Source organism: Oculina patagonica, chromosome 11, assembly GCF_052425735.1.
Source record: "Oculina patagonica isolate OP01 chromosome 11, crgOcupat, whole genome shotgun sequence".
Classification (NCBI taxonomy): domain Eukaryota; kingdom Metazoa; phylum Cnidaria; class Anthozoa; order Scleractinia; family Oculinidae; genus Oculina; species Oculina patagonica.
This window is the reverse complement of record NC_135768.1, coordinates 23,983,379-24,002,721: the sequence shown is the minus strand read 5'-3', so window position 1 is coordinate 24,002,721 and position 19,343 is coordinate 23,983,379. Positions and strand designations below refer to the sequence as shown.

At 37.6% G+C, this 19,343-nt stretch overlaps 1 protein-coding gene across 23 annotated transcripts in view; it reads right to left on the bottom strand.

Moving 5' to 3' along the window:
* LOC144630857 (uncharacterized) overlaps window positions 1–18,719 on the bottom strand; it is a 30,983-nt gene extending 12,264 nt beyond the window's left edge. For 4 of the 23 annotated variants that reach the window (XR_013566643.1, XM_078489210.1, XM_078489213.1 and 1 more), the window contains exons 1-27: window positions 18,562–18,718; window positions 15,413–15,574; window positions 13,938–14,045; window positions 12,514–12,630; window positions 12,282–12,389; window positions 11,979–12,095; window positions 11,300–11,410; window positions 10,413–10,523; window positions 9,883–9,984; window positions 9,330–9,449; window positions 8,771–8,881; window positions 7,726–7,842; window positions 7,339–7,449; window positions 6,631–6,747; window positions 6,198–6,308; window positions 5,622–5,738; window positions 5,222–5,329; window positions 4,602–4,718; window positions 4,011–4,118; window positions 3,374–3,490; window positions 3,077–3,175; window positions 2,329–2,445; window positions 2,095–2,205; window positions 1,593–1,709; window positions 1,062–1,172; window positions 812–928; window positions 262–372 (exon numbers count right to left, since the gene is read on the bottom strand). Coding sequence is in view for 22 of the 23 variants with exons in the window: in XM_078489210.1 (XP_078345336.1) it covers window positions 262–372; window positions 812–928; window positions 1,062–1,172; window positions 1,593–1,709; window positions 2,095–2,205; window positions 2,329–2,445; window positions 3,077–3,175; window positions 3,374–3,490; window positions 4,011–4,118; window positions 4,602–4,718; window positions 5,222–5,329; window positions 5,622–5,738; window positions 6,198–6,308; window positions 6,631–6,747; window positions 7,339–7,449; window positions 7,726–7,842; window positions 8,771–8,881; window positions 9,330–9,449; window positions 9,883–9,984; window positions 10,413–10,523; window positions 11,300–11,410; window positions 11,979–12,095; window positions 12,282–12,389; window positions 12,514–12,630; window positions 13,938–14,045; window positions 15,413–15,574; window positions 18,562–18,598 (3,010 nt within the window). In the remaining variant the exon portion in view is untranslated. Of the gene's footprint in view, window positions 1–261; window positions 373–811; window positions 929–1,061; window positions 1,173–1,592; window positions 1,710–2,094; window positions 2,206–2,328; window positions 2,446–3,076; window positions 3,176–3,373; window positions 3,491–4,010; window positions 4,119–4,601; window positions 4,719–5,221; window positions 5,330–5,621; window positions 5,739–6,197; window positions 6,309–6,630; window positions 6,748–7,338; window positions 7,450–7,725; window positions 7,843–8,770; window positions 8,882–9,329; window positions 9,450–9,882; window positions 9,985–10,412; window positions 10,524–11,299; window positions 11,411–11,978; window positions 12,096–12,281; window positions 12,390–12,513; window positions 12,631–13,937; window positions 14,046–15,412; window positions 15,575–18,561 lie in introns of all 23 variants that reach the window. The other 19 variants (XM_078489224.1, XM_078489226.1, XM_078489225.1 and 16 more) reach the window with 17 other exon arrangements.
* Window positions 18,720–19,343: the final 624 nt, after the last annotated feature.

The following is a 19,343-nucleotide window of genomic DNA, read 5'->3' as shown; positions in this document are numbered from 1 at the left end:
GATGTCAGTTTGTAAAGGCGCCCTTAGCTGTTGCTCTAGAACAGCTCATTTATGATCTCATCTCATCCACCAACCCATGGTGAACAAAAAGCGTCATATTGTTAAGTTTAGGTAACGTAATCAGCTTTATGACAAATTCTAATGAAATTTAACGCGCCAGATTGGTGATTTTCTTTCCACAGGAAGTTACTGGTCTTTGAGAGTCAAAGGAACGTTTTCTTCTTATTGTAAGATACAGCCATCAAAATATTTCAGTGTTACCTTTATGCCCACCGCCTTTCTTTGCAATCTTGAGATATTCTGTGTCTGCGTCAATGTTAAATGAACTGTCCATTTTCGGTGAACGAGGACTGTTAGAAACTGTCACCATTTCTAAAGAGATGTCAACCAAGGACAAAATGAATAACTACACATTCTGTCAAACATGTAACACAGTCTAATACGCCATCTTGACGAGTAGGCAAAGCGGGTAGAAATTACAGTGTTTGTATGGGAATCCGACGGCAAATATCTTTTACAAAAATTGAATTCTGGACAACATGTGAATTGTAAAGTTAAGATACTAGGCAAAAGTTGTTATTTTCCGAGTTTGAAGGATGTAACTGGGCTAGAAAGCGTCCAGTTACGTTTTTAATTTTTCCATACATTTGTCTATAATTTTTCCCGCGAACCGCGTCAATCATGCGGAAAAAAATAAAGACAAATGTATGGGAAATTAAAACGTTACTGAACGCTTTCTAGCCCAGCTAACGAAAACCGTGATAAGGCCTATTACACCAATCAGAAAACTCCACAGAATATACACCCTTACCTTTTCTTTGCTGCGTGTCTTTCACATCAACTCCATCATGAGTGTACCACTGTCCGTCTGTCTTGTCATATTTCACTGGTTCACTCCTTGGGGTGTGGGGTTCAAGTGTCAACAGATCTTAATAAGTACAAAAGTCGCGTTAGACTCAGAAATTAAGACAACAATCTTTTCCATGGGTAGAAAGTTATTAGTTAGGTCACTCTTTGAGGCCGTAATCCACTGTAAAGCATTTGTTTCCTTGTTAACGTACCTTTATGTCCGCCACCTTTCTTGGCAATCTTCAGATAATCAGTTTCTGTCTCAATATTCACAGAACTGGCTGCGCTTGACGGCCGTGGACTGCCTGCCACTGTTACCATTTCTGTGAAAGGCAAATCAAGCATAAATAATTGTTTGAAAGACGTACAGTACATGTACATGAACAATGCAGCTTACTGTGAAATTAAGTTGACAACATAAAGTTAGTAAGGTTAAGGGTTCGAAAAAAGTGTCGTTTAGACGTCCTGGCAAGTAGATTTTCTTTCCTGCAAGTGTAACATTTTTTTGATTACTTTCCCAATAAACAAGGACCCAACAAGTCATCTACCAAACTGAAACATAAAAAAGTAAACTTAACGTCTAGCAAGCAACCGCACCAAGCAAGCAAAATTTGACAGCTGCCTGACCGAACCTTTGGCAAGTTGGTATTCAATTTTTTTGTCTTCTGATGGTATTTTTGTGCTTTCCCAAAGCACCACCCAAAGAAAAAAAAAACGATTTTTGTAAAACTTCTATAACTCACCTTTTCTTTGTTGGGTGTCCTTGACATCCACTCCATCATGTGTGTACCACTGTCCGTCCCCCTTATTGTATTTCACTGGCTCAGGGGTGGGTGTGTGGGGCTCAATGGTCAACAGATCTATAAAAGAACACGTTTGTTAGGATATAGATACTGTCACATCATACGTCAAACCATACTGACACAGCACATGTCACACCATACTGTAAAACCATATGTCACACCATAAAGTAAAACCACATGTCACACCATACTGTTTAAACCATATGTCACACCATACAGTAAAACCATATGTCACCCTATAATGTCACACAATACGTCACATCAACTTTCGAGGGTGGAATCTTTGAGAGATTTAAAAGTTCGAATCATAGATGCTACTTTCACAAGTGAAGGAAGTAAGGCTACAGGTCTTTATAATTACTGATTTATATGTGATCTACACAAAACTGCGCAAGGTACAAAAGGCTTATAGCTTGTTATTTTTCCTTTTTTTTAGTCTAACCTTTATGCCCTCCACCTTTCTTTGCAATCTTAAGGTAATGTGTTTCTGTATCAACTTCCACTGAACTGTCCAGATTTGGTGATCGAGGGCTACTCGCGACTGTAACCATTTCTTAAGAAGATAAAAAAAAACGTATTTCATTACAAAATGTTAACTATCAAGTAACATTAATAATGATGTACACAAGAACAAAATTATTGCAGTGAATGCACTGACAGTAACAGAATTTTATACCTTTTCTTTGCTGTGTGTCTTGAACATCCACTCCGTCATGAGTGTACCACTGTCCGTCTGTCTTGTCATATGTCACTGGTTCACTCCTGGGGGTGTGCGGTTCTATGGTCAACAGATCTACCAACAAGATGGCAAGCCTTTAGTAAATATTCATCACTTCACTGAAAATCTTTGACATTGAAACGTTGGTCAATTCTTGCACCATAACATAAGAATGTGGTCAACATACTCAGTCCATACATTTTACTCTATTTAACAATTGAAGGCACGGCGGCAAGTGACACTTGGTTTTGTGGCCAACTTTGAAAGTGCTCAAAAATAGCTGAATTTTGGCATGTGAACTTCCTTTTACATGAGAAACATTATTAAGGCGCTTTTTTTCGCTGGTTAGTGTTTCGTTTTGGAGAAATAAAGTATGCAAAAAACTCAGAATTTAGAAGCAGCTTTCTTTTCAGTGTTTTGACTTCATTAGAAGAAAACCCCTTCTAAATTCTGAGTTTTTTGCAGACTTTATGTCAAAAAGGAAGCGCAAACCAGCAAAAAAAAAAACTTCGGAACAATGTTTGTCATGTAAAAGGAAGTTAATATGCCAGAATTCCGCTATTTTTGAGCACTTTCAAAAATGGCCAAAAAACCAAAGTGTCGCCGTGCCTTCAATTACACTATGAGCCCGAAATTCCAATAGAACACGACTGAGAAACAGGAACTGCCCCTCTTTTTTTTCGTAAAATGATATTTGAAACATTACCTTTACGTCCCCCTTTCCTTGCCATCTCAAGATATTCTCCATTCACTTCTCCTGCTGTTGACATGTCTTCTGGAATGCTTTCAAGGGTCATGGATAGATCTGTACAAAATTGGAAACATTCTGTGAATAATTTGCATTGGCCCACTATTCTATCTTTTGCATTGAAGATGATGGTAAAGGGTAACCAAAGCATGTGTTTCTCTCTACAGATTGTCATGTTGTCTTTTAAAAATGTGATATAACAAATGAATAAAATTAGCACCACAGATAATTGATGGCTAGCTTAACTTATAGTACCTCTTCTTTGTTGTGTCTCTTTGACATCCACGCCATCATGAGTGTACCACTGTCCGTCTCTCTTGTCATATCTGACTGGTTCAGGGGTGGGTGTGTGGTCTTCTATTGTCAACAGATCTGCAGGTATAAAAGTGCATTCATTTGTTAGGCTACTGGAAAGGGAAAGTCAATTACAGATTAGTAGCAGCAGCAAAAACAATGTTTCTTCAAAAGCATACCTGACATAAATTTCTTATTCACATAGTAAAATTAAATTTTACTTTTTCAGCTGCAATGATTTGTTCTAGGTTGAAGGCAAGGTTGAATCTCCTAAGGGGAGGGGGAGAGTGTAACCAAACATCCTCTTCAGTTTGTGGGAAGAGCATGGATATTTTTCTGGAGCAACACAACATTTTTTTGCAGTAAGTCACAAACATCTTAAGTAGATCCTATGTTTAGACGCCTTGTTTCCCACATAGAGAATGCAGAATTTACTGAAGAACCTTAATAGGTGGGTGTCAGTGTTTATTTCAAATAGAGCTCCCTCCATTCTTCAAAATACATTTTGTCACTTCAAAGATAGGCCAAAACGTCTTCACTGTCTACCTAAATCAATGTATACAGTTATGAATTAAAATCCCTTAATCTGAGCAGTTACCTTGATGACCACCTCCCTTCTTTGCCAACTCAAGATATTCTCTGTTATTACATCCTGCGGCCACTGCACTCTCAGTGATACTCTGATCATCAACTGACACAGTTGACTCTAAAGGATAAATAGTTGATAATATTGACGTAAATGATATTAACAGATCAAATATTGCAGTTAACTAACAAAGGAAACCAGTTTAAATTCGATCATTAATAAAAGTAAAAAAGTTTACTGAACATGATTATTTGAATGTACACGAATGTACTGTAGCTATTCTCCATGTACATGTAAAATTAATGTTATTTGTTGTTGTGTAACAGAGTAGTTCAAAACATAAGTGAAAAGAATCTGTCAATGTGATCTACGCAGTTGTATTTCAGTAAATATGAGAATTAAATCACAGCTAAGGTTTATGTGACATTCTTCATCTTTGGAGCTACGCTTGGAAATCGGAGCGTTCGTAGCCCGTGACGTCGACATCAACTGATCGCAAAATAGTCACTCCCTCATGTTAAAAGGAATGCCTGAAAAAAGGCTCCGATGGGATTTGAACCAATGACCTTTAAAATTCCATGGAAAGCCTGAAAACTCACTGACCTCGTCTCTGTTGTGACTCCTTGACATTGACTCCATCATGAGTGTACCACTGTCCGTCTGTCTTGTCATATCTGACTGGTTCTGAGGTGGGTGTATGAGGATCAACTGTCAACAGATCTAAGGGTTTAAAAAGCAGCCGTTAAGCAGTAACAAACCTGCTTTGCTCTTAACAATTGCTTCAAAATTGGCTTTGAGTACACACAGTGTACATTTGTGTCTGTACATTTTACATTTACACCACAATGACACTAGAGCCATTTTGCCATGATAATAATTAATGCTTGCAACATCGAAATGTTGGACAATGTTTCTGTTATTTCCGGTATTTCAACTAAAGTTTTTTCGTAAACTATATTAATCATACAGTGGTCAACAAAAGCAACAATCCAGCTTAACCCCTACTGCATCTTATTCTTCACCATGCATGGCATTATTTGCAATGGTTTACCTTAAGGTAAAACCTAGGTAAAATTTTGCGATGTTGACTGACACTGCTTAGCTGAGAATGCTGCAAATTGCAAATTGTAAATTGTGGCTAAAGCAAAACCACAGCAATAGATGATGACTTTTGGAGTAGTACAGTATTTTTATCAAATCAAACTACATAAAAAGAACCACACCTTTATGCCCTCCTCCCTTCTTTGCCAAGTCAAGATAGTCTGTGTTATTTCCTCCAGCAGGTGTAAGACATTCTGTGCCCTGTTGGGCTTCCAAAGTTACCGCTAATTCTATAAAAAAAAAAAAAACAGAAATACACAATGTAAAACCACTGACTACCAACTACAGAGATTTGGTGGGTACTTGTAAATTATAGAGAGAGATTTATAATTATAGATTGAAGTACCTTTTAAATAACATTTTATTCCAAAAACAACAAATACAGAATAAAAAAACAGACAGGGACTTATGAATTTGAAAACAATAATAATATTAGTATTAAGGCCTTGGTTACATACTGAGCACTCCACATCTTGCGCAAGCAATGTACATTGTACATACACGTACATTTAACTCCATTACCTTTCCTTTGTTGGGATGACCTAACGTCCACTCCATCATGAGTGTACCACTGTCCGTCTGTCTTGTCATATGTCACTGGTTCACTCCTTGGGGTGTGCGGTTCAACAGTTAGCAGATCTGTTATGTACAGTGCAATTATTATAATAATTATTATTATAATCATCATTGTGTAGTTCCATAAAATTAATTATCCATAGTTCCCCAATGGAAGGGATTTTTCCTAAGGGCCCCCCCCCCCCAGCCTTCTGGGAATTCCAATTAAGCTTCATACATGCACATTCCCTTATTAAAGTGTTTGGCCTTTGAGACCCCTAGGCCTCCTACCCATAGGAATTTCTAATCCCTTTTGTGGGGGAGTATGAACATTTACTGGAACCACATATTATCCTTATCATTATCATTATATTAGTATCATTATTTTATTTTTGTTGGTTACCAACATTCACTGTGCATGCCGGATAACATGTGATGGTACTGAAGCTAGCTGCTGGCTTATACAATCCAATTTATTCAGTAATAATGGTTATCTAATGATAGCAACATTATAACACTACTGAATATCATGTACAGTTGTACCTTTGTGCCCTCCTCCTTTCTTTGCAATCTTCAGGTAATTCGTTTCTGTATCAACTTCCATTGAACTATCCAAGTTTTCTGGACGAGGACTACTTGCAACTGTTACCATTTCTAAGGAAGAATTTATTCAAGTAAGATCTTATGTGAACAAATTTGTTGGCAAGGCTGTGGGCCAATTTACAGGATGGTGAATATGTGTACCATAGGTAAGTACATACATGCGTTATTGATCACCTAGCTCCTGTCGTTATGAAGCGTTGTCTTAAAATCTGCTCTTTGTCAGAGCTAGTTAAAGGGGCACTGTAGTATTCATGATGTACCAAGAGAACTTAAGTATATTATTATAAGAAATGAGCTAGTGTTTGAGAAAGAAATTCTGCACACCCACTACTTGTAAAGAGCTGATCTGTTAACAACACTAATAAAAATGCACCTTTTCTTTGCTGTGTGTCTTTCACATCTACTCCATCATGAGTGTACCACTGTCCGTCTGCCTTGTCATATTTGACTGGTTCAGGGGTGGGTGTGTGGTGGTCTATTATTAGCAAATCTGAGACAGCAAAATAAAGATCAGTGAAGACGTTAGCGATCTAGGAAGGTTTGGACAAATACTGATGATAGCAAAGTTGAAAGCTTTACTTATTAATTTTAAGATTACAAATGTATGTCTAATCTACTGCAATCCTCAATATCAAATTCTGTGCAATGAAACTACATGTACATGTAGCAATGGTGGTTGAAACCCACTCTTAGCTCTTTTATTTGTGCAAATAACTTACAGGGATTATAGTACTGATTATGCTGGGTTATTTTTTACCCACAGATCTACATTATATCTAAATTGTATTTGCTATGCGCAACCTACTCCACAATTATGCTAAATGCATGTAACAGGGAACCACAGTTAGTCACCTTGCTCCTTATTAAACATTTCAAAGCTTTACAGTTAAGATGAAAGAGCGATGCACCCAATTACAAAATTCACGGGTTTGTAAAAAAAAATCTTTAAAAAGATTTAAAAAAGCAAAATAAAACACGTTTTACGTCCGTAAACAAATCAACTGATTATTGCTTACACTGTGACCATTATAACATTCTCATTTTGATAATTTATTCCACAAATGTTGTTTTCTTGTTTTACCTTTATGACCTCCTCCTTTCTTTGCAATCTTCAGGTAATTTGTTTCTGTATCAACTTCCATTGAGCTATCCAAGTTTTCTGGACGAGGACTACTTGCAACTGTTACCATTTCTAAAGAAGAATTTATTCAAGTAAGATCTTATGTGAACAAATTTATTTTCTTTACTTAATACATTACTTCACATAAAATTGTTGTCAAGGCTGTGGGCATTTTTACAGGATGATGTATAAAAGTACAATATAATTAATATTGTCAATTCATCATCATTGTGTTCAGGGCTATGTTTGTTGACAAGTCTGCAATATCACAAAAAGCAGGAATTCCCTTTTAAAATTTAACACCCAGTTAAAAGCAATATCAACAGTGTCTTAGATGAAACAACTCACCTTTCTTTTGTTGTGATTCTTTCACATCCACTCCGTCATGAGTGTACCACTGTCCATCTGTCTTGTCATATTTCACTGGTTCAGGGGTGGGTGTGTGATGGTCTATTGTCAACAGATCTAAAAGTGCAAATAACCCTTGTTCATAACTGGACTAAATGATAAAACCCAAGGAGAAGAATTATTAAAATACTATACTACAATAGTAAATAATAAAGATGGTATTTTTTTTTAAGTTCGGTAATAAATAATGAAGATGAAGTGTTCTACATGACTCGAGCATGGGACAAAGAAAAAATTCTGAGTCCCCGACGGGAATCGAACCCATGGCCTCCCAGATACCGGTTGGACGCTCTAACCAACTGATGAATTCGACATTGCTGATCCAAGCAGTATGCAGGACGCGTGTCACTTATCAACCTAGTAAAATGGCCCAGCTCTCAACAAGTCTCTCGTAGCTCAGTTGGTTAGAGCGCCCGACCGGTATCCAGGTAGGCCATGGGTTCGATTCCCTTCGGGGACTCAGAATTTTTTCTTTGTCCCATGCTCGAGTCATGTAGAACACTTCATCTTCATTATACTACAATGTACTAACAATCATGCCTGTCGTCAATGTGTGCTTCTAGAAAAATATTCATATCCATACCCACCCTACAAGGGGCAGGGTTCTTATCAGAAGGCAGGACCCAGGTGCACCAGTTCCAAGATACTCAAGAGTCAGTTCCTGCCTACTTTCAAATTGCTTTATTGTGTTAATTGTGTTCTTTTCTGCTTGCCTCCTCCCTTTTTGGTGTCTTTCTACTCGAAAACTTTATGAAACCCTGAGGGGTCAATAGAAATTCCAAAGGGGAGGGAGGTCTCAAAGGTCAAAACTTTCAAAGGAAAAAAAAAAGAAGCAGGACTGGAATGGTGGAGGGGTTTAACCAAAAATCCCTCTTTGAGGGGATATGGAAAATTTCTGGAGCAACACAATGTAACTCAAAAATAACAAACATGATGCAACAGCCATTATCCGAATGTAAGTCACGCTGCCCTGAACACTACCAACCTTTATGTCCACCACCTTTCTTGGCAATCTTAAGATAATCTGTGTTGGTCTCAATATCAATGGAGCTGGCTGCACTTGATCGGCGAGGACTGCTAGGTACAGTAACCATTTCTACACAGTAAAACTAAATTAGTAAATACAGATGCATGTGCATAGTCGCCACTGATATACAGTAAAAACTCTTACAGTACAGTACAGCACTGATACAGACTCGAAGTTTAAGCAAGCAGTCAATACCCTGGGAAACAGTGATGGCTTTGGACACATCATAGATTGTCGTTGTCATTATAAATAACAAAAGACACACTAGTAGTTAACCCTATCCAGAAAGGGGGCGGGTGTGGTTTTGTTATGCACTGTTCTATTGATTTTGGATACTTTTCAGTAATTTTGGGCAGTTCTCTGATGTTATGGAAAATTGTCACGCGATGTGACGTCATCATCTCATGTGACGTAAATCAAAAGACAGATTTTCATCCTCTATGTTTCATTGTGATTGCTTAAAATAATATTCTGGAAGGTACAGCAGGGGGCGGGGAATCCACACACTTATTCTTACCCTTCCTTTCTTGCGTGTCTTTGACATCCACTCCATCATGAGTGTACCACTGTCCGTCCTTCTTCTCGTATTTGACTGGTTCAGGGGAGTTAGACACTTGAGGGTCTATTGTCAGCAGATCTGCAGGTGGAAAATCAGGTGCGTTTTAACAAATAAAAAGTAAAGTGTATGGATCAGTTTGCTATCAATGGAAAGAAACATTACGAGAGTAAAGTGTCTTGCCCAAGAGCACAATGCAGTGCCCTGGCCAGGGCTTGAATTCAGACCGCTTGATCCAAAGTCCAGTGCACTAACCATTAGGCCATCACACTTCAACTGTACTTTACATGTAGCTTTAAACGGGGGTCTCATTAGATTTGTTAAGCAAAGGGCATTACTAAGGATTTGGCACCAGCCATTTGGATTTGGCACCAGCCATATGGGTGCATTGAATTTTATGAATAAGTTGAAAGCCTAGGGTTGAAAACAGCTGGGAAAAAGTCTGCTCACTCGGTCAATTTGCCCAGAGCCTAGCCATTAATGAGACCACTGGTAAAATCCAATCATAAGTTACCTTTATGCCCTCCTCCCTTCCTTGCAGTCCTTAGGTATTCAGTTTCAGCTTTACATTCAGAGTCACTGAAAGTTCGACGACGCTTCTTTACTTCTCCAGTATCTGAAAATGAAACATCTTGCAATTATTACAGCCACCAGTTATAAGCTATTGTTCACTTTTGCTTTAATCTGATTTTACTGCACGTACCTGAGTTGATGTATACACTGTATACAGTACTGCTCAAAAGTGGGTTGACAGTCCCTCGAGCCTCGATCCTCGAAAACACAAGTTTAGACTTGATTCTTTAAACTCAAAATTTTAGAGTCTTGAGTCGAGAGAAAATTAGCTTGTTGCTTGAATGAATTCCTCGAGAAATAAATTACACAAACGGGCCGCACTATAAAGTGTTGTATGCAGTCAAAGCCAGGGAGGATCAAGCTTAGAGGATCTAGTCAATACTGTCAACTTACTTCTGAGCGGTACTGTACACTGTCCTTACAAAAATTTTCATTTTCATTATGTAATCAAACTGGAAATCTCTCGCTTACCCTGAGGACCATCTTTAATGACCATGTCATCTTGATTATACCAGTCCCCTCCCTTCTTTTCATACTTCAGTGGCTCAGGAGATGGAGTGTGATCCTCAACAGTCAACAGATCTGCAAACAACATTAAATGAAACTTTATCAAAACAAATTCCTGATTAGCTAACTAGTACATTTTAGTTTGTAGCCTGAGTTGACATTCTATGTACAATTTTTCAGTCTTGCCCTTTGTGTCAAGAAGCAGCACTAAATGAACATTGCCGAATTGTGTCTGCATACTATGCAATTCACATACAGCCTAGCTACCGTATTAAATTTAGTAAGCGCCACCCCCGAATAAGCGCCCTCGAATAAGCGCCGCATTTGGGGCAAAAAAGTTAATAAGCGCCGCCCCTGAATAAGCGCCGCAGTCCCGATGCGGACTAAAAAAAGTAGCACTACAAAGCAATTCTTAAACAGCCTTGAAAATTACTTTTCATCAAAAAGCGATGTTTCACAGTTCAAAGATATATATTATGTTTTACCGCTCCCCCATTATTTTTTCCATCCAAAATTCTTACAATACATAGTTCTGGTTACGTTGAACTTTGTTGGGACAGCAAACGTAACAACTCTCTTCCGTAAGCGACAAATACTGACAATCAAAAGAAGTTTCGTCTAGATAAGATTGTTTGTAGCATCCAATTTTAAAATAAGCGCCACCCTCAAATAAGGGCCGCACTTGAGGCACAAAAAATTTAATAAGCGCCGCGACACTTACTTGAGTAATTAGTACAGTATATTATTTGCAAGAAAAATTATTATAACCTGGAAGATCAGCTAAAAAAAAATAATAATTTTTACGTTATTTTAACTAACAAAATTTAATGTTACATGTATGTTTGTGTTACCTTTGCGACCGCCACCTTTCTTGGCCAGATCAAGATATCCTGTTTGTTTTCCTCCTGCCGCCGATTGGTCATCACCATTGATTTGCAAGCCATTGAGAGCCAAGGACAGGTCTGTTTACAAATCGTCACAATGACATACTTTAGTTAGTAAATTACATGACAATACAAACAATGAACAAATTAATAATACATGTAATTACTGGCCATTCGGGGGTAAATGAAAAGCTAGAGGAAAAGCCTTTATAAAAAGCATTGAGTGCTCACAAAAGCCATCATTCTTAACTCCACTGTTACTTTTCTTTAGTATAAAACAGCAGGAGTATTCTGAAATGATTCTGAAATTACAGTGGAATTTTAGTTTCTCACCCACTCCAAGGGAAATGAAATTTGGTTCCAGAAACTGGGGGTGAAATTGCAGTCATTTTTAATTTTTAACTAGCCGGAGCCCGTTGATAACAGTACGCATGTACTGAAGGGTTATCCCGGATAAACATTCGCTTATTATTATTATTACTATTATTATTATTATTATTATTATTATTATTATTATTATTATTATTATTATTATTGTTTGACTATATCCGAGGGAATTAAACAACCTTTTGTCTGAGTTAGTGTGAGGTTTGAGAAACCAGGGGTTCAAGAAAATTGGGATTCACCGTATGACTCAATTTTGTACCTTTTCTCTGTTGTGACTCTTTCACATCCACTCCATCATGAGTGTACCACTGTCCGTCTGTCTTGTCATATGTCACTGGTTCAGGGGTGGGTGAGTGGTGTTCTATGGTCAACAGATCTGCAGGGAAACAAGCAAACTTGTTGAACCTTAATTAGGCAGCACCTCTTTTCTCATCTCACATGTCAATGAACTTCTTGCTGTACAATGTACATTTTTGTGTTATAAGAACTGAGCTGCAATTTATAAGTAACATAATTCTCCATTTTTTGGTCACTTTTTTCCACATAAAACTTGGTTGCTAACCTTTACGCCCTCCTCCTTTCTTTGCAATCTTAAGATATTCTGTGTCTGTCTCAATGTCTATTGAACTGTCTGGGGATGATTGTGGACGAAGAGACACTGTCATCATTTCTGAAAGAGAAGCAAGTCAAAAATTCATTATCATTCTGGAACAAAAAATATAATTGTGATGCAACATCATTCAAGACATTTGAATATGAAAAAAATGACAGTCAATTAATATAATTGTTCTCACCTTTTCTTTGCTGTGTGTCTGTAATATCCACCCCATTGTGACTGTACCACTGTCCGTCTTTCTTCTCGGTTCTTGCTGGTGAAGAGGTGGGCGTGTGAGGCTCAATTGTCAACAGATCTGTCAAGATGAAAGTGATTCATACATGTATCAAAATTGTATTTAGCAGTCTGCAGTCCAGTACAGCTATTATTACCTGGGGATAGTAAAATTAAGTTAACTACAAAATAACTCAAAATGTAAAGCCTGGGTGATTGCAGGAGACAGTCCCTTACAAGTTGTGGTGGCATACTTTTAGGGAGGCTCAGCTGTTCAGTATAAATTAGACTAGATTTGGTGCCAAGAAAAGATGGAAGATCTGTGCATTGACTCAAGATCACAAGCTATGCACTTCAAGTGCAACAAAATTACTTGTCAGTCCTGAGCAACTGTCAAAAATGCTTGTCGGGATAGGTGGGAGGGGCAAGCCCAGAATGGAATAGCATACCATCCAACATACAGTGAGACACAGTCTCCAAGTAATGTTGTTATTGATCATGAGTCATAATCAAGAAAGATTTAATACTGCTCGACGTTTCGGAGTCATCTTGACTCCATTATCAAGAGACTTGTACAGTATGCAGATAAGGAACGCTACAAAATAAGCATAAAACAATGAACAGCCTAAATGAACACCTTAGTGCGGATGGAATCCGTTTGCACGTTAAGTGTTGGCTTACGCATGCGAATGTACAACATTTCTTTCACAAGGCAATCAAATTTGCCGCTACATGAAATGTTGTACATTCGCATGCAATGTTGTACATTCGCATGCGTAAGCCAACACTTAACATGCAAACGGATTCCTTGCGCGCTAAGGTGTTCATTTAGGCTGTTCATTGTTTTATGCTTATTTTGTAGCGTTCCTTATCTGCATACTGTACAAGTCTCTTGATAATGGAGTCAAGATGACTCCGAAACGTCGAGCAGTATTAAATCTTTCTTGGTTCTTCTTATGTATTTGCTGTAGCAAATCCCTGCTGATCAAATGAGTCATAATCAGCATGCAAAGAAGTGCATTTTCGATGGCCCTGGGCTAGTGCATTTTGAAGATGACTAGTGGATTTAATCCTTCACTTGCCCGGCAGGCCAATAAAAGTTTTTTTGGGGAAATTTTTTGTATCCTTCACTTGCCTGACAGGCAAGTGAAAGTTTTCGGGAAAAGTTTTTGCCGCTAGTTTAAATGACTTTCGTGCTAGTACATCCTGGCTACAGCTTGCCCAAAGAGCAAGCTGGAAAAATGAATTTCCTTGCACCCTGCAAATGTATGCAGTATAGGGGGAACAGTAACTAGGGCGATTTTAATGTATATAAGACCCTTTTTATTGATAAATTTAAATTTTGTACTCAACATGTATGTCCTCTGCACATGGTGTTCATATGGTTACCTGAATGTCCGCCACCTTTTCTTGCCATTTGAAGATATTCTGTGTCTCCTTCAATGAAGCCATTACTTGTCCTAACACTACGCTGACTGTCTGGTGTGGCTGGATAGTCTAAAATTATGTAAAGTGAACACCATTACATGTACACTGTACATGTTTAAGTTATATTAGGTAAGTAACGTACATTGGTAAATGGCATTATATTTGTCAATAGAATGGGGAGTGGTCACCCAATATCCTGGGCCAGGGCTTGTGAATAAAAATGATGCTTGTCCATCAACATACATGTACTAACTAAAGACTAAAATGAAAACATATGTACATGTATAGAAACTGTTCAATTTAGAAGAGGGAATAACAGATTGAAATAAAAATTTAATACCAAACCTGGTCAACAAGTCTAAGATCTAAGATGGTAAACTTTCAGTAATTTAACATACACATGCATATAATTATACAGACAGCATTCAAAAAATCAGAAATTCTGCCTTCGTTGAATTTTTACATGCTTTTTTAAGTTCTTTATTTGGTTTTGAGAAAGGTGGTGTACCATGTACATGAACATAAAAAGTTCATGTTTAGAAATAACATTGGGCTAATTATGTATTCTCCAGTCACTGTGGTAGTGTTATATTACCAGTAATTTCAAATATATGTTCAAAGTTGACCCTGATTGCTTGATAGACTTTCACAAGTGAGAGGACCATAACGGGACAATCTCAGTCCTACTATATACATATTGGTCTTCACATATATATGTATCAAGAACAGCAAAGTCCATAAAGAAAAGACAGAGGACTGATATTCTTCCAGTATCATAATCTCTCTTATGGTAATAATTTATAAGGGACTTATGGTTTAAAAACAGTTGTGGAAAAATTACTGGTCCAATACTTAGAAAATATTGGACTGGCCACAAAACATTTGATTGGCTGATTGTAGTTAGTGGACCTCTCAGCAACAGTCCATAATAAAACATGATGCAAGTAATCAGGTGGATTGTATACATGCATGTAGACAGGTGTATAAATACAATATTGGCCTTCACTTAGAATGTGTCATGCAGTGAGTCATTTTTATTTGTTAAGTGAATAACACTCTTCAATAACAGGAAGTTTATGATGAGCAGGACGTGAAGATGGGAAAAAGATAAATACATGTAGTATATACCACAAGCGGAAAACGACAACTTAAACAAGAATATGACCACCCCAAACAATATACTAAGAGACTGAGGAGATGCAAATATTCCACTATGATGACAAAAAAAAATGTTTACATTTACCACAACAAGAAAATTTTAATTTTTTTTAAAGATTTCAATTTGTTGCTATATGACTTGAATGTACAACAGCGTATTTTAAAATGAACAAATACTGTACCATATTAAAACATGATTAAGCCCCTCCCAGTCCCCTATCAGGGTTTTGTTGTATCATTCTGTTCTTTGAACTCTGCACTTATCATTAAGTACTGACCTTGATAACCATGACTATTCATATAATAATCTTCGCCGCCACCATTTGATAAGCTCCTGTCTGTGTTTGGCATAACGTCGTCATCCTCTCTCAGTGAAGAGAAGTCCAGTGCTAAAGGAGTTGGCAAACGAGAGTCCCACGAATCATCCAGGGATTGCCAATCTTGAATAAAAAATTAAAAGAATAATTATATCACCTATCACTATCCTCCTCGCACCTTGTGGCACATAAGGCCAATAATTATGTAGTTTACGTGTAACTGTTAGAATGTTCAGGTGTCGAGCGAAAACCATTCAGATATCAGATGATGCCAGTAAGAGATTACCTTGATTTTGGTCAAGCACAAAGCAACTACAGGGAAGGAGTAGTTTTAACCACATTCCCACTCCCACCCTACCCCACCCCCCTCCTCCAAATGAGACCTTTTATATGGATATAAAGCACAACTGGCATAGTGGTAAGGGCACAGTGTCTTGTGTTCTTGGGCAAGACACTTTACTCTTATGGTGTCTATCCACCCAGGTGAATAAATGGACACCAGTGAATTTAGTATCCCATCCAGGGAGGAGTAGAAATAATGTATAACTTGATTAAATGCTGTGCAGTGTTTATTAAATTTTTAGCGTGTCTGATGCTTCGTTTATTCAAGGGCTGTGTTTATTTCAAAATCATATTTCTAAAATCACTGACAACAATTATGGCAAATCATTTGTAAATATTATGTCAGGCGAAACATGTTTAAAGTTCAATGTCTTGCTTTTTTGCTGCTCAAAAAAAAGATAGAATTTATATATTCTCCAAGGATGATAAGGAATGTAAAGAATAAACTAGAAATGGTAGCAAAACAAAAGACAAATGTATTGCCGATAAGATTGACTTTTATTTATCTCAATCTAACTTTGATGTGAGAACCCCCCATGCTCTGGTATGCGAAATAGCTACGTTTAAGGGATGTAGATTTTTTTATTTTATTTTCAGGCATACCCCCCACACCCCTGTAGAATTATGGCAATTTTGATTAGGAAAAAAAACCTGCAGAGCAATATGTATAATTACGGCGGGGCTTTTGTCACCTACGGCGTAAGTGAACCATTACTTTTCACACATCATAAAAGTTGTATAAAACTTTCTGCAAAATAGGGTCATTGTTTCACCTAACAAGGACAATAAATTTCCTGCAGTTTTCTTCTTATAAACAGACCAATAAGTTCAGTGGCTGATACAAATTAGCTGAACATGTAGCTGACAGCAATAATTAGCAATCTTACCAGGAACACTATTTTGAAGGCAAAATTACAAGTTTTTATACTATGCATATTTATTTATTGCAGATTCAATTAGACCATAACAAAATTAAACCAAAATCACTATGTGACCGTATAAACCAACTTGGCAAAGTAAACAATTGTATTATGGTGAAATTGAGTAGGGAGCTGCTATCTGCCCAGTATGAAACTGCAAACATTTCTTGGTGGACATTGAAATAAAAAACTTAGTTTGTACGGATGTAAAATCAAGATCGAGGCTTGATAAATTGATTATTTTTCTCTTTTAGATTAGACAATGTACATCTGGCTTGCAATATATTCAACCATAAATATATATCAATTTGGAATATCACGATTTTACAGAGTGGAAAGTATCGGTTACAAATTCAGTTTCCCTGTGGTAGCAGGTGGAATTTTGCCCCTGTGGTTCAAAAGAAATCGAATTTATTAGCACCTTCGAACACCAACCAATTTACCTCTCAACAAAATAAAAGGCTGTCGGTTTCATAAATCCTCTATTGTCTTATCTCGTTTAACTTCTTCACAAACATTGGGGCATTTCATGAAAGTTGTGACGAATTTGTGATTTGTTTGGGTTTTGTATTTGTGCAATCCTTTCAGCATCAAGTTTCGTCTACGGACAGTGATACCAAGCTTTAAACACAGTAAACAATTTAGCAAGACAAAAGCAAGGCTTTGCATAATTCAAGATCGGCGAGTACAGTGTGATACGAAACAATACGAGCGCATTTCTGAAAGTTAATAGCCAATATGATGATTCTTTTGTGAGCAAACGTTTTCGTGTCATCCCTTGAGAGTTGAGCTAACACGCACAAGACAGTTATTGCCAGCTGACAGACACTAACAGAGCATTTAATTACTCAAGACCAAAACAAACAGAGCCAACAACGAACGATCGAAAACTGTAGCCAAATTCGTGCTATATATAGAACACCCGTAGCGAAGCTAAGTACAAGGTTTCGTTCGTTGGACGACGAATTGTAAATTACCATCAATCATCACGCATTTAAAATCAAGGAAAAACTTCTTCGTAAAAGAAAACAAACATTTAATTTTGAAAACAGAGAAATTATATTTTCCCACAAGTCTGTTACGTAAACTTTCCGGACCGTTTGCGTTCAATAAAACTACGAACAAGCATCGAACACGCGAAACTGAAATTTCGCATGGCACAATTTGTTTTCGTTTTAACTTCGACTTATCAGATATGATAAACCTCAGCTAAATATTGTCAGTATATTGTATTTTTTAAAATGGCTTTGTTTACCAGCCCCTCCTAAAACAAATTATTATCCGCTTTCGCAATATAGGATTATTGTGTGTACATGTATTTTTCTGTGGGCAGCGGAAAATAGCTCTGACGGCGATGAGACATTCCACGAAGATAAAATTTCCCGTTACAACAACGAAGGTCAATTTCGTTTAACCTAGACACACAACACAATTTAAGGTTTAACACCATGAAAAATCGAGGGTAAGCCGTAAGAATAGTCACTTAAACAAGAATTGGATCTGTAATGAAGCCTAAACAGATCGATGTAGTTTGGATGAATAATTCACGGCCAAGAAACCGCTTTCCTCCAGCCATAAAACATCACTGGTGTTACAGTTAAGCACCAAGCTATTCTTGTGGCGAAAACCTGCCACGAAATCGAACTACGAGATTTAAACTGGTAAAAATAAATATCAAATCAAAGTAGGCGACGAAGGTCACAAAAATTTTGACCAAACGCTCGAAATTAAATGAGGCCTGACCAACAATACGAACGCTCCGAGGGCTTCGCGTTCGCCGCCCGCTTTGGTATCGAACGTGTACTCAATACTTACGTTATTCTAACAGGAAAAATATAAACTACTTACCTTCTGAAGATTGGTTTTGTGGGGAAAGAACCTCCATATCACGTACAACAGAGACTTTCGCTCTGAACGACCAACGCTGTTTCCTGCAGCGAAACGGAAATTATTCACCTTTCTGTTTTCTTCTTGCAACACGCGCTCAAGCACAGTGACAACCGCGTGGGGCCTGAAACACGCGAGACACTTTGAACTGTCTAGGGAGGGGTGAAGATGCACAAACTTCTTTCGCCTAGAAATTCGTAATAAATGCTGCGTTAAATCAATTTTTTGATAATAGCTGGAGAAAAATTTGTTTCAAAATTATTGCCAAAATTTGTTGTTGAACTTTAGAGCTGTGTTGGTTCAATTCGTCGAAGCGAAAAGTTTAGCGTGCGCCCCCTCCCGTGAGAGTATTGATTGTTTCAATGTTTGCCCAGTGACTGGGTTGGCGCGGAATTTGACCAAACATGTCAGTCGATGATTTAATGCTTGTGTACTTGCCCTATGCCTTAATGTAAAGTTGGTTTACTTGGCCATTATTAAAATTAACACATTAAACAAAAAACTTAGCCATATCTATTTAGACGTGATGTGTTCAAGCGACTGATCAATATTCTTTTTCGTTTTCATTCGCTCACGGAAAACATTACCGTTTTAAGAGTGAATTGTGATTCGCAATTATATAAAGGAACTGTCGCAACAAAGGCCCCCGCGATGTTAATAAGCTCTTTGTCAGTGATGTATTGAAATATTGTTTTGCCAGCGTTAATAGCGTTTTTAAATTGTGACACAAAAAGCTGGAAAGG